The sequence below is a fragment of the Diabrotica virgifera genome, chromosome 7 (assembly GCF_917563875.1).
Source record: "Diabrotica virgifera virgifera chromosome 7, PGI_DIABVI_V3a".
Classification (NCBI taxonomy): Eukaryota; Metazoa; Arthropoda; class Insecta; order Coleoptera; family Chrysomelidae; genus Diabrotica; species Diabrotica virgifera.
The window spans coordinates 71,703,599-71,720,180 of record NC_065449.1 but is presented as its reverse complement, the minus strand read 5'-3'; the positions used below and the strand labels follow the sequence as shown (position 1 = coordinate 71,720,180).

Below are 16,582 nucleotides of genomic sequence, written 5' to 3'. Positions count from 1 at the left end.
AGAAAGCTACTTTATTCTTGAGTGAAATTCAAACTTTTTGACATACCTCGTATAATATTCCAAAAATTTGATATTTGATGGTTAAATGTTAGGTTCTGGACCATGCAGAGCTTTTTATGAAGAATAACTTTTTTTCGTAAAGTTAATAATAAAAAAGTTTTCCATATGGATACAACTTACAGGGACATACTGTATATATTATCATTAAAATATTGTCTTTCCACCAGCTATAATTTTTTATTGTTTGCATTGCTAAAAATTAATTTTTTTATTAAAATCAATGGGAAAATCCCAATAGTTGGCTGTATACCATAGTTAAAAAAAATCCTATACAGAAGTAAAAACTTCAAATTGTATTTTGGTATAAAATAGTTTATTTAAAACTTCTAAAAGTCATCCACATGGATTGCAAAACATTTTCGTTCTGAACAGAACATCTTCAGTGCATTCCGCAAAGTAGTTGTAACTAGCACACCAATGAAGGTGGTAACTTCATAATATATGGCTTACATTATACCTTTTGATAAAATATTGTGACTACAAGTCGATGTTACAAGATTAAAATATGTATGTGCCTAAAGAGCAACATGCTTCCCTGCTCGAAAAAACTAGGTACTTGCCATTTGAATTTAACACATTTTAACACAGTTGGTCTGTGCTAATTCAAATGGCAAGTACCTAGTTTTTTCGAGCAGGGAAGCATGTTGCTCTTTAGGCACATACATATTTTAATCTTGTAACATCGACTTGTAGTCACAATATTTTATCAAAAGGTATAATGTAAGCCATATATTATGAAGTTACCAGCTTCATTGGTGTGCTAGTTACAACTACTTTGCGGAATGCACTGAAGATGTTCTGTTCAGAATGAAAACGTTTTGCAATCCATGTGGATGACTTTTAGAAGTTTTAAATAAACTGTTTTATACCAAAATACAATTTGAAGTTTTTACTTCTGTATGGGTTTTTTTTTTAATTTTTTTATTGTTAAACAAAGTAATAAAAACTAAATGTTTCCCGTGTCCAATGCATGCGTCTTAATGTACGTAATCTACGTAGAAGTTGTCTGTATGCGCGCCTACTCGTTCGATTTTAAATTAGAAATACATTGAAAACATCATTCAAGCACTATGTGTTTATAGCTTTGTTTAACAATAAAAAATTAATTTTTAGCAATGCAAATAATCAAAACCGATAGAATTTTACTTGATCTTTCAAATGCGGTAAGCAGAATTGCTATTTTATTTTTTTATCAACAGTTATTCGAGTTCAAAACTTGCAATTTTTCGATTTTTTGAAAGTTAAACCGCGTTTATGTCGAAAACCATGCATCCTACGAAAAACTTGTAAAAACATTTTTTGCTTAGAATGACCCAAAAAAATACAAAAAAATGTTTTGTTTTGCGAAAAATCGCTGTTATGTGATTCCTCAAGTTCTTTGTTTATAACAATCTTATCGATATCCATATCAACTGTTACCCAAAAAATTCGTGTTCTACGGGTCAAACTACATAAAAAACTTGGGTAACCCCATCTGAATAAAGGAGTACAAGGTCATTGTACCTTGTACCCCCCTGGCGACAGGACTACTTTTCTCGATTGATTATTAGTTTTTGTTGTACAGTAGATAAATTATTACAATCACTGAATACATAGTTAGTGAAAAAAGTATCATATTAATTAACTGAATTATTAATTTTTTTTTCGCATCCATTTTATTGCAATCTATTTTATACAAAATAATAGACACTACATATAAGTGTTAAGAAAGTGACACAGTCAGTATTCACCCAGTGGTGAATACCTAAAAGAATACAATAATAATTGAATTAATACAGTCATTAATAATTAATTGAATTAATTTGAATAGTACAATAGTAATAAGTTGGAAATATTAGTTAGTGTTGAGGTCAAGGGTGTCTGTTCTTTTTAGTCTTCTGTTCTGTAGGGGTGTCAGGAGACTGGTGACCAATAGAATTAATAATTAAGTTGATACAGTAGCGATCAACAGGTAGCCAAAACGCGTTCCAAGATTGCAGCTACAATTTTGAATATTTTTTCGAGATATTTGGCACACCTATTCGTAATATAATAAAGAATGGCGATACAGAGCCCAATTTGAAAAATATAAATTACTCTGTAATTAAATACAATATTAAAAAAACGAGCCTGTACCGCCATTAAGAAGAAGAAAAAAATACACTTTCTTCAAATAAACTTTTTTATCCGATGACTAGATTTTGTGTCATTTTGGAACTACTAATGAAATAAAAAATTTTAGTAGTTCCAAAATAACACAAAATCTAAGCATCGGATAAAAAAGTTTATTTGAAGAAAGTGTATTTTTTTGTTCTTCTTAATGGCGGTACAGGCTCGTTTTTTTAATATTGTATTTAATTACAGAGTAACTTCCACATATTAATATATTTTTCAAATTGGGCTCTGTACCGCCATTCTCTATTATATTACGAATACGTGTGCCAAATATCTCGAAAAAATATTCAAAATTACAGCCGCAATCTTGGAACGCGTTCTCGCTACCTGTTGATCGCTACTGTTTCCTCTTAAGGCAATTAATTATACAAGTAACAGTTATCGAAGAACATTCAAAAGCCATCTTAAAGTTAATGATCATTGATCATTATCAAGTAAAGTTTACATATCCATGCCAGTGTGAATTTTACTACACGTAATTTGCCATGTAACGACAGAAAAAGTAGGGATAACCGTAAAATATTTGCGAATTATGTACCGATGGCCTTAAGTAAATAATACTTGATTAATTTGACTTACATGACTGAAATAGTGTAGACATTTATGTAATCAAAAATTTCGCTTATAAAATATTCAAATTATACAAATCATACACCAATACAGTTATTTTCTGTACCGTAATAGAATAGAATCTGGAAGGAACTGGAAGGAATCCGTAACCATTATCTTACACAAGAAAGGGGACAAAGCAGATATAAAAAACTACCGTCCTATAACACTCCTCAATGTAATGTATAAACTCCTAACAAAAATTTTAACCAACAGATTGACGACAAAATTCGACGAATACCAATCGAAAGAACAAGCTGGTTTTAGAAAGGGATTTAGCACAAGTGATCATTTATTAAGTATGAAAATCCTTATAGAACGAGCAAATGAATACAACATCCCTCTATATGTAGCGTTCATAGATTTCGAAAAGGCTTTTGACAGTGTCGAACATTGGGCAGTGAAAAGTTCTTTGATTAACAGCAGAATTGACCACAGATATACAGACCTAATAGCCAATATATATAAAGATGCCACAACAACAATTAAAGTATACGAAGGAACACAATTAATTCAAATAAATAGAGGCGTAAGACAGGGTGACACAATATCAGCGAAACTTTTCAATCAGGTTCTGGAAGATATCTTTAAAAGATTAGAATGGGAAGAAAAAGGTATAAACATTTGTGGACAACGCTTGAACCATCTAAGGTACGCCGATGACATCGTATTGATAACCGATAAAAAAGAAGAATTGTTTGAAATGATGAAAGAACTGGACATAGAAGCCGGAAAGATAGGCCTTAATATGAATTACAGCAAGACCAAAATCATAACAAATACAGATGAGGACATCACAATGAGGATCGGACAAGATGAAATAGAACAAGTTCATGATTATGTATATCTGGGTCAGATTATAAAACTTAACAAGGAAAACCAAACAGCAGAGATCAAAAGACGAGTTAGACTGGCATGGGCGGCATTTGGAAAACTAAGCTAGATCCTTAAAAACAAAAGATATCCACAACATCTTAAGACCAAGGTATACAATCAATGCGTACTCCCTGTTCTCACTTACGGTTCCCAAACGTGGACGTTTACAAAAGCAAACATGGACAAGATCATAAAGACGCAAAGAGCAATGGAAAGGCAAATGTTGCACATAAAACTATTGGATAAAAAGAGAAACGAGTGGATAAGAGAGAAAACCAAAGTTAGGGATGTTAGACAAGAAGTTGCAAAGTTGAAATGGAGATTTGCCGGACACACTATAAGACAAAAGGAAGACCGATGGAACAAAATTCTCATAAATTGGAGACCGTGGCAATATAAACGAAGCAGAGGAAGACCACAAATGAGATGGGCAGATGATGTCAAGAAGCACGTGGGCTCTAGGTGGATAACTGTAGCGACAGACAGAGAAGAATGGAAAAGGATTGGGGAGGCCTATGTCCAAAGATGGACCGAAGAAGGCTAATTAGATAGATAGATAGAATAGAATAGAATATGGAACTATTATTCTGCAAATAAAAACTACTCGAATTCAGTCGCCCTCATGACTGAATTAGTATAGTTTTTGTAATATCACGACCGGGTCGACCAGTTTCGCCAATGTAACAAGAATTGCAATCAGTACAAGATAAGAAATATACCACACTTATTCTGGGATTGAGAGTGGGTTTTTCTGTTTTGGTAAATAAGCTCTAGACTATTTTTAATAAAAAAAAATAAAAAAATTAATAACAGAAACTTTAACTACTAATAAATTAATAAAGAATGTCAGAAGTAGGATATGAGTTCTCTATGAGATTTGTTTCGAAAATAATGTCAGATATTCATGTATCATAAGAAACTTCTTTGTTAGTAAATCCTCGTCTATACTGGCGGATCTACGGGAAGGAAAATGGGGAAATTTCCCCCCCTAACAAGGTCCAAAATTAAAGAAAAATATTGTTGAAACATAAAAATATATTAGCTGACTTGAAACTATAGCCACAGACAGACAGATTCAACACCAATAAACATGCTAGTTAGAAAAATTAAGGGAACTTAATGCATATAAGTTATTATTTTTTATGTCTTTTATGTAGTTTAGGTTTCGTTATTAATTTTGATTGGTATTTCATCGAAAGTTCATCTCCTTAGGCAAATATCAAGATCCGCCACTGTGCGTCTTTACAAACAATTACGTTCGTAAAAGTTTTTGAGTTTATAATTTCGGAAAGTTATTTTTATGTTTATCGCTGTTATGGGTAATAAGACTCAGCGATTAGCAGCTTAAAGGCTCAATTAAATTACGACGGGACGTGGACGGCACGGTTGTCTTACGGGGCACGCTGGAAGAATCGGGTGATATGAAAAGCATTGACTAGTTTATAGTAAAACGGAACGGGGCAACAATGGGGACGTGCGCAGTATGTAGTATAATAAACGTCCACGTCCCGTCGTAAGATAAATCATTGTTATTACTGTATCGCTCCTATTAAATGCCTATCTCCACCTCCAAGTTGGTTCACACCGATAACCTGAGCAACCCCACTAGAGATTGAGTAACCAAGCCCAGTGGAAGGTGATACAGCGACTAAGGTAAAGAAATCAAAGGAACAGACAAGTATAAGTTTTAGGTTTCACAATATCAAAGAAAAGAACAACTGAAGGCGATTTAAAAAAAGAATGTGTGTGTGTGTACTTTGTACGCACGTAAGAAGTTATACTTCTATTATATGATTTAAACGAAATTAATATACTTTTATTTATATTTTATTTAAATATTAAACTAATTTATACTTACTACTTCTCAAACATTTTTATTAAAACAGTGCCAAAAATTAAAATAATAAAAGAATAAAACGCACACAAACACATTGAAAAATGCCACAAAAATGATTTCTGAAAAATAATTTTCGGAAAATTTTTTAACTAAATACGTATTTTCTGAAAATAAAATTATATAATAAATACACTTACGATCATAAAATGTATAAAAAAATAAAAAAAATAAAAGTTTCTATTGGGATTCGAACCCGCTTATTAGCGCGGTTGGTGTTGGAATTCATTCACCTTGAACGCTTATCCACGAATACTATACGTCATCATGTGCGAAGTTCAAGTAACTAAACGGATTAAACTTTTGACAATTCTGATTTTGAATTGAAATGATTTAGAATTGAAAAAATACAACAAAACATAGAGTAAGAAAACAATATATTAGATGAATATTGATAGAAATTTTGATGGTAATCAAATTATGTAAATAAAAGTATTACATACTATGTATTTTGGTAGGTTCAAATAGGTAGGTACCTATGAAATTTTTTATTAGGACACTGAAACATTTACAATTATTACGTACCTGTTACTTTTAAAAACTATTTAAAAAGTCACTACAATTATAAACTTTTTTGTTTCTGTCCTCACAACAATAAAACTAATATATTATACAACATTTGTTTACCTCCATATTGAACAATTATTATTGACAGATCATTTCAACACCAATCAGAGCCCGTATAACGACTAATACCATACTGTCGGTGTGCCCATGCGCGCAGATTAGTGATAAATAATCACCCTCCTATCGCGCCTAAAGAAGTATAACTTCAAAAATAGACTAGAACAAACAAGAGACTGTACATGGAAATTGAACCCGGTACTGTGGGATAATCACATTAGTATAAAAACAAAAAAATATAACACCATGACAAGAAGTATGCTGACATACGGGTGTGAAAATTGGATAATGAATAAGAAAATCAAAAACACAAGAAGCCCAACAGATATGGAATTCCTAAGAATAAGCTGAAGAGTAACAAAAAGAGATGGAATAAATAACATAAGGATTAAGAGAAGAATGAGAATAAATTCAGATATAAACTGAGCCCTCTGATACTGCAAATGAATTTAATAAGACATTTTCAGAGATGGGCAAAAGTTTGGCTGAAAGAATTAGTACTAATCCCCGCCAAGTATATGAAAATACTGTCTTAACAAACTCAATGATTTTATTACCTACAAATACATGTGAAATAGAAACAATAATAAATGAACTAAAGTGTAAAAAAGCAACTGGTATTGACGACATTAATGCAGAATGTTTGAAAACAATTTCACCATACATACTCGAGCCATTGGTTAATATTATCAATATCTGTATAGAAAAAGGAATATGGCCTAAATCCTTCAAACAACAGTAGTCATACCAATATACAAAAATGAAGAAAAAACTCTTGCTGCAAACTATCGACCTATATCTCTTATTCCGCATATTTCTAAAATATTTGAATTATTATTGAAAAATAGGCTTACAGCTCATATCAAAAAATATAATTTAATTTCCCCTCGCCAATTTGGTTTTAAGCAAAATACTTCCACCCAAGATGCCATTTTGAATTTAACATCCAAAGCATATGAAGCACTTAACAAAAATAAAGTTTGCTTATGCGTATTTCTTGATTTGGCCAAAGCTTTTGACACTGTTAGTCACAATAACCTCTTACAAACCTTAGAGAAAATTGGTATAAGAGACAACTATTTACAATTATTTAGAAGTTACCTCTCTGAGAGACAACAGGTAGTAAGGGTCTCCGAAGTAATAAGCGGACAAAGAAGTATATCATATGGAGTGCCACAGGGAACAGTATTAGGTCCTGTCCTGTTTAATCGATATATAAATGGATTATTTTCATTACAGAGTACAGGGCATATAATTGGGTTTGTTGATGATACTGCTATTATTTATGATGCTGAGAATTGGTATGAATTAAAAACAAAAGCAGAATATGATCTACAACTAATAAAAGAATGGTTTGACTACAAAATACTAACAATCAATTTTAAGAAAACTGTTTATCTACCAATATTTAACTCTAACTTGACCACTGATATTTTCAAACCCCTTCAAATATCACATAATAAACAAAATTTTTATATTAAACCCGTGACAAATGTTAAATATCTAGGAGTTTTTATAGATACACATCTAAAATGGGACTTTCACATTAAATATATCATTAAAAAGCTACAGTTTATCCTGTATAAATTTAAACATCTTAAAAAACAAATACCTAATATATACCTCGCACCATATATATCTCCGTTATGGTATACTGGCTTGGGGAAGCGCCCTTAAAACACACATTCTCCCTCTGGAAATCATACAAAGAAGATTTCTGAAAATTATTATGTCTAAACCATACACCTACTCTACAGATAGATTATATAAAGATAGTAATATATTTGACTTGAAACAGTTATACTTTCTTTGTGTGTCTTTAAAATATCACACCATGAAAACAGACAACAATTTACCATCACATGAGCATGATACAAGAGACAAACACCTCTATATGATTCCGAAAATGACAAAGTCCTTCTGTCAAAGAAGTTTTCTATTTCTAGCCCCAAAAATATATAATCATATCCCCAGTGATATCAAAAGTACTAAGAATGTTCTTCTATTTAAAAAGAAATTTTAAATCATTTCTGATGGAACAAACAAGACATTTTTGTGACATCATTATAGTAGCTTAAATTTACATACATTAAAAAAAAATAAATGAAACTCTAGAGTCACTACCAATTTTTATACCTATATTTCAAATTTAAATTGTTTTAAACTGATTTATTTTGCTTATTATTTTTATCATATTTAATAAAACATGCGTATATACACCATTCTTCAAAAATATTACTAACTAATTGAACCACACATAATTGTTTTAAAAAAAATTAATTATTCGTGCTTTATTGTTAAACTAAATATTTATTTTATTGTTTTCATTATATCGTATCATATTTACTAAAACATAACTGTGTATTTACAATTAAAAAACGTACCTATCTATTTATTGTATTATATTGTATTGTGTTGCTATTTATGTTATTTATGTTATTTACGTTAGTATGTTATAATTTATTATTTTATATCCTATTTACCGAAACACGTGTATCCACACCTCTCGGAGAGCTTCGGGTTAATTTATTCACTTTATATGTAAATATCTAAAAAGATTGTTCCTATTATTTTTGTTGAATAAATTATTATTATTATTATAATAGAATACATAAAACAGAACAGATTAATCTGGTACGGAAATCTCAGAAGAGCAGACAAAAACTGTTGCATAAACAGTATAAGGGAGTGGAACCCGATAGGAAGAAGCCCGAGAGGCAGACCTCGAAAAGATGAAGTGGACGAAGCAAGAGAAAGAAGAAGTCTACAGGGAGGAGACTGGTAAAACAGAAAGAACTGTTGGTTGAGTGAAGAAATACACCGGAACTGTGGAAATCCTTAAAATCTATACAATGGTGGTGAAGGATACAAGAGAGGTTATAATTCAACGACATAATAAGACGGACAAAGAGCCCTCCAGGGTTATGAAAGCCAAAAGGAGAAGAAGTTTATCGCATGAACTTAATTTCCATAAAAATAACATCGACAATAACTTAAGTACTAATCATATTTAGACAGTGAACGTAGGAGACCTAGGAGTACCTACTAATCATGTTAAAGCAGTTAACTAATAAGTATCTTCGTTTATTTCTTAACTCAAAGCGATATATAGACAGTAATAAATTACAAACCGATGACTTAGTGTGAAAACCTCGTAACTAATTTTGCAGATAAAGTAGGGACTTTAAACTGAATTTTTACAGACTCTAAGCTAATATAAGTGAAAAATATATGGGTTACGATCTAAATGTGCTGAGAATCAAAACCGCGTACAGACAGTTTTGTTTTTAGGTCAGAGTGTGCATAAAGTCAGTTTAAAGTGTCTGCCGCAAGATTTTCTGTAAAATAAGATACGAGCTTTTCACATTAAGCCGTCGCACACTAGTTAAAAATAATAAAATAATGCCGTACTATAGTATATTCACTTTAAAGAAATGTAGTTTGTCAACACAAATATGCACAGAACACCTGAAACCTGATGTTTATCTTATAAACATCAGGTTTTAGGTTATGTACATGCATACATTGACAAACACATGTGTGTTATAAAAATACACACAATAAAATAAACTAAAAAAAATAAAAACTCACAAACTAAAAAAAAATAGAATCTGATTGTCAGAGTTTTATGTAGATGTGATTTATTTGTAGATATTAATCATAATGAACAAACTGATGACGGTTAAGTTAACACAAAACTCAAGTCAGACTAATACCTATAGGTAATATTTAATATTTTAAAACCAGAGGAATAATGATTATACCGTTGATTATACTATTTTTTTTTGTTTTGTCTCCTAACAAATAAAATTATTATTAGCTAATATACGCTATATTACGTTTAATATTTAACGGTTTCTATCCTTTTTTAATAATAATAAAACTTGTACTTACTTAATTGGGCAGCTACTATTGATCCTATACAAAACATATAAAGTAAAAATAGGCAACACTTTTGATCCATCTCAGTTTTAATTTGTTTAATTTTAAAAATAGGTTTTAAATATAAGACGGTATTCTTGGAATATCCAAATATTAGATAGGTATACGTAATAAATCTCGGCATTTATCAACCAATACCGTCAAAGGAAGTATTTCTACAGGTAGAGTCATGTTAGTTTTTATAGATGGACTTTGTTGTACTTAAATATTATTATAATTATTGTATGTCTCATGTTTTTCATTCAGAATGTGTTAATTTTTTTATTATTTATTAAATAATTTAATATTAATACCTAAGTTCATTGTTAATTATTAACAATGAACTTAGGTATTCCTAAGACTAACAAGCATTTTACACTTAACTTAATCTAGTACTGTACTAACTGTCCTAGGCATTCCCAACGGTTCACCTTAGAAACTAATAATTGGATGTAGATAAAGAACAGGGAACCAACCGCCAAATTTTGAAATATTGGTTTCTGTCGTTAAATAGATTTACACAATACCCCTGCACCCAGCTCCAGAATATAAATCTTAAATAATACCCCAAGCGTTATCTATTGACGAAAGATCTATGTTCTTGTACAGTTTCGCAAAATAGTAATTTTAGAACAAAGATCCACAGTTTTTAGACTACGATTTAGTGATTTCGAAATAATCTGAAAGTTTATAAGAATGTCGCGTGGAAACAAATATGTAAATCTTTTAAAAGCCAAGGCACATCATAAACAGCAGGTAAGTTTACAAATTATTACATTTTTATATGGATTTTATAATCTCGACTATGTTACCTGGTTCCTTTTTCAATAATGAAGTTAAGTGAAATGTGGGGGTTTGGTAATTTTTATTGTTGTTTGGTTCTATGTTGTTAAATGTCTAGTATGAATAATATGGATTCTCTTCTTATTGGTTCTTTGTTCAGAAATATGATATTTATGGAATCCGAAGTGATGTGCACATAGCTATGTACCTAGATGTTTCCGTATTTTCTAATATGTTTTTTGAAGTACGATTTGCACGATAATATTTATAATCATCTTATTTTATGAACACAAATTAGGTAGTCAGACATAATTACTTTGGTGTGTTGTAATAAATCAAAATATATTTAGATACCGTTTTTTTATAGTCAGTTTGAAAAAAAAATACTGGGTACCGTATAACGAGCAAAACTTTTTACATCCTTGCTTGCTAATGACGCTATTATAATCAAGTATATTCAAATGGGAAATAAGCCACAATTTTACCTAAAAATGATTTTATTAAATACACAAATTTTATTAAATACTTCAGAACAACACGACGCTATTATAGATGATGTAGATTGTTATGATGGTGACGTTGTTTTTGAGCTTGAAACTGAAACTGAATAATGAGGCAGATTTTGTTAAAGTTCTATCAAAAATAATAATTACCATTTTTTTATTTTCTTTTGCCTATATTGATACCTGTTTGTAGCATTAAATATTGTTTTTACGTTTTTGTACTAGGAACCACATTACTTTGTTGGAAAATAAATCTGTTTTATTTGGTGACTTGATATTTTCTTGTGTTCATTGAAACCCACTCGTTGCTGCTTTATAAATAGAAATATTTTATGTTTCTTTATAAAAAAATATTCCTATTTATACATGGAACCAAGTGACTGGTTCTTTTTAAAATTGTATAAAAAATATTGAAATTTAATTTTTTTAAAAGGAGCCAAGTAGCATATTTATTTTATGAATGATATTTTTTAAACTACTTTCAGACAACCAAAGTATAAATTACCTATACTAACATTGGGCATAACCTAAAATATCTTAAAATAACCGTTGTTCAAAATAATCGATTCTAACTGACGACAATCAATTTTGTTGATTTTCTCAGTTGTTACTTGATGATGCTTGGTTCCCTGTTCTATATCTACATCCAATTATAGTTACACACTTCACTGTTGTGGCTAGGTTCACTGTCCTAATTTAAACTGACGTTATATTGAATAATTATAGATTTATCTTTATCACACAAGTTCAAAATATTTGGTACATTTGAACAAGCAACTAGGTATGTAGGTCTTTGTTGCGGATATACCATTGAGCGTTGACTATGTTTCTTAGTATTCGGTTTTGGACCCTTTGAATGCAAGCATAGTTATGGTTCAAGTGGAAATCGGTGGGACTGCGCATTTTATCCATGAAATTAGATATGTCTAAGATACTCCAGAAGCCGCTAACGATAAAATGTTTTAACATCACAATAAACGTTGTAAATTAGTCGACGGATATTAGTACAGTGAAAATAATAAAACGGGAACTGGACGACATTGCTTATAAAGAATAAATTTAAAGTTTTTTCTACTTTAATGACAAAAAGCAACTCATTAGCAGAAACCAATTCAAAATTATTGTGCACATCATATTTGAAATATTATTTGGTTGAAAAATCTCATTTTTGTTGGCACAACAATATATTAATTTGTCTGGACTAAATTACAGTTCTGTTTATCTTAAAAGGGATATGTTACTATCAACATTCACACAGTGTTGCCAAACTAATTTTTTTTATTTTGGGTGTAAATTTTTTTCACCGATCTCCGAGGGTACAATACTCTCACTAGTACAGCCCCATAACTGTAAACCATAATATGACCGTACCGGTTGGAGCATTTGTTTGTAAACTAATACCTTGTATATATAATAACCAATATAACTTCTTGTATTTCAGTTTTAGTTCTGCAGTTTTCTTTCTGATATGTTCCTGCCACTTTAATTTGCTTCAGAATATAGCCCTAGGTATAACTGTTTTTTTGTACGAAACGATTTTATTTTTCATTCTAACTGGGTGATTATTTATTTTTTTATAAGTGAAATAGATATAGGCAGATTTCCCTTCATTAATTTTTATGTGCCATTTATTATTCCAAATGTTTATTTTGCTCACTGCATTTTGGAGATGTCAAGTTGTTTCTTCGAATGTTTCGATGACTGCTAGTCAAGTGTCATCTGCAAATGTGGCCAAAGTAACGGGGATGTCACAAGTATATAATAAATAAATTTAGTGTGGGTCCGAAAACACTGCCTTGTGGTATTCCTGTTTTGATTAGTTCTGAATATTTGCCTTCCTGTTTATTTCTAAGAGTTCTGTCTTCCAAATACGATTGTATTAAATGTACATATTGGAGAGGAGAATATGTTTTCAATTTTAGTAACAATATTTTGCGGCACAATTTATCAAATGCCACCCGAAACTACAAAAAATTACTGGTCTCTATTTTTTAACTCGAATATCTGGGGGAAGTAAATAGAAAAGGCGTACTATCTCGTGGATATCGTAATTTTTAATGCGTCATATTGATTCATTTCAATAGTGTGAAAAACTACTCATAGACCAGGGCGCATCTGTAAAAATATTAGTACATTTGGACGTTGAGAGGTGACTCAAATTTTTTTGCAGAAATTTTTGTCCGGAACATTGTTTAAATAATCAAAATATCAAAAAATTATGGAAAAATTCGATTTTTTCTTGGTTTTTTGATTATAACTTTAAAAGTATTCACTTACCAGAAAAGTTGTACTGACATAAAAGTTGCGTAATTAAATTTTCTACAATATAGAATTGGTTAAAAATTAAAAAAATTGTCACCCTTGTTGCAAAATAGCAATAATTGTGAAAAAAACATACAAAGACAAGTATTCGCATTTTACGTTTTTCAACCATTTATTCTACACTTAGAACCTTCATGTTTTACCCTAAAAAACTTTATGATACAGTAAAAAAATATTGTAAATTTTATTAAGATCGGTTTAACAGATTTTGCCAAATAAATTTTGCAATCCAGCTTTCGTAAAAGAAATTCATTTTTTCAAAATATTACAGGACTGAAAATAAAGCAGATAGCAAGTTGAAAAATTTTTTACGTATAGAAGTGTACTGTATCTTTCATTTTCAATTCTTTAAAATTAAAATCGATTAATACCACGGCGTCAGAAATTTTTTTAAATAAACATTAATTATTGGTGCTACGCGCAGGACAGCGGATAGTTTGCTCTGATTGGGCATTCCAATGAGCTTTGATATTGATTGATACATTTTAATTTTTATTACATTTCGATATAAATAAATAAATTTGTTTATTGCAAAATAAAAACATATACTCTATCCTTTCAAATAACACATTTATTAGTAAAAACTTTCTTTGTTAATATATTTTAACTTAAATAATAATAGTTTATTATTTTTAAACATATGCAATTGTTTAAACAATATTTCATAAACAATAATAAAATTAGTTTGATTTCTGTGGAATTAAAATATTAAAATACAACAAAATATAGAGTAAGAAAATAATATATTAGATAAAGATTGGAAGAAATTATGGTGAAAATCAACTTGTGTGAATCGAACACCGCTGTCCTGCGCGTAGCACCAAAAATTATTGTTTATTTCAAAAATTTTCTGACGCCGTGGTAATTAGTCGATTTTAATTTTGAAAATTGCAAATGAAAGGTACAGTACACCTCTATAAGCAAAAAAAATTTCAACTTGCTATCTGCTTTATTTTCAGTCCTGTAACATTTTGAAAAAATGAGTTTTTGTTGCAAAAGCTGAATTGCAAAATTTATTTTGCAAAATCTATTGAACCGATCTTAATGAAATTTACAGTATTGTTTTACTTTATCATAAGGTTTTTCTGGATGAAATATGAAGGTCCTAAGTGTAGCATTAATGGTTGAAAAACGTAAAAGGCCAATACTTGTTTTTGTATGGTTTTTTCGCAATTATTGCTATTTTGCAACTAGGGTGACTATTTTTTAAATTTTTAACCAATTCTATATTATAGTAAATTTAATTACGCAACTTTTATGTCAGTACAACTTTTCTCGAAAATTAATACTTTTAAAGTTATAATCAAAAAACGAAGAAAAAAATCGAATTTTTCCTTCAATTTTTGACATTTTGATTATTTAAACAATGTTCCGGACCTTTTTGAGAGGGAGGATAACTCAAATATTATTATTTGATTTATTTTCAAGCAATTTCTGGAAAAAAATTTGAGTCACCTCTCAACGTCCATCTCAAAACAGATGCGCCCTGGACTATCATAGTAGGTACGTTCTTTGACTGTAAAATATTGCAAAACCTATAAATTTAAATTTTAAAGAACCGCTTAGATTGACATGAAATTTTTCATTCACATAGGTAACATGTCATTGAAGAAAACTGATATTGTGCCGATGTGTGCTTTTTACCTGGTGGTGAGTTTCGCCCCTTTTTGGGGATGAAAAAATATACATTTAAAATAAGTCCGGAAATAGTTAAACTGTCTAATTATAGGCAACTTTTGTTCGTTTTTTTTATGCATTTTGTGCATTTTTCATTTGTGCATCTTTTCACTAAGATAATATGTTTCGAATTATTGGACAGCAAATATGTTCATTTTTCAACAAAAAAACACACGTTTTTGCAAATAACTAAAAAAGTAAGTATTTTATCGAACAAAAACATTATTAGCGAAACTATAGCCCATAAAATAAGTAGTAGATAGATTTCTAGATCCAGTAAAAGAAGAATTGTAACTAATGAAAAATAGGTTAATACTCGCCAAATTCCAAATCGAATATTTCAACTTGATATAACCAAAAAATGATGCACTTTTTGGGCAAAACTCATTATAGCTATTTTAAAGTGTTTAAAAAAAGCTTTATTTTTGTTTTCTTCTTAGTTTCTAGCATTACAAGTAAGGAAGTTACGCTCAAAATAAAGATGGTTCCTTGTTTTTTGCTAAAAACAATCATAAAATTCACCCCCTAATTGACATCCAAAACGAAATTAATCGTTACCACTTCAATAGTTGCTTTACTCGTGTACGTATTTTTTATATTATCTTTAGGTTTCATCAGTTCAAAGTGCTTTTTTTCAGGGGCTGTAGTTGAAAGGGCTTGAATAATTAGTCAATAATTACGAGTTTATGCAAATTTTGAATAGACATATCCTATCCAATGTTTGCCTTACAAAAAAAAAGGAACCATAATATTTAGAAAAGTAAAATCTAGATTTTTTTACACTTTATGATTTTTGATATCACTAATAAATAAGTTATTTAAAAAAAACATTAATTTTTTCCGAATTTAAAAACTAAAAAAAAAATAATTAAAAACTTATTTTTTAAATAAACCCTTTGAACCGATAGAACTTACAATGGATGGATCATTTTTGATTATTTCACGTTTAAATACTTCCTTCGAAATTTGACGGATATGAATGAACCTATTTTTCAGTACCTAGCTACAACTTTCCTTCTACTGGACCTAGAGATTTCATATGTACACACCATACACCTTTTTTAGATGTTATATTTTTGCTGAGAAAGTTTTTTCCTATATAATATCACAAGAGAGAAAATTTTGCCGGCAATATTTTCGACTGGTATGAAAGTTTGTT

The 16,582-nt window shown here is 30.0% G+C and overlaps 1 protein-coding gene across 1 annotated transcript in view; it reads right to left on the bottom strand.

Moving 5' to 3' along the window:
- Positions 1-10,241, bottom strand: part of LOC114330413 (phenoloxidase-activating factor 1-like) — a 54,763-nt gene extending 44,522 nt beyond the window's left edge. Inside the window, exon 1 of the mRNA XM_028279754.2 lies at positions 10,112-10,241. Coding sequence (XP_028135555.2) covers positions 10,112-10,181 — 70 coding nt within the window. The 5' untranslated portion in view covers positions 10,182-10,241. The remainder of the gene's footprint in view (positions 1-10,111) is intronic.
- Positions 10,242-16,582: the final 6,341 nt, after the last annotated feature.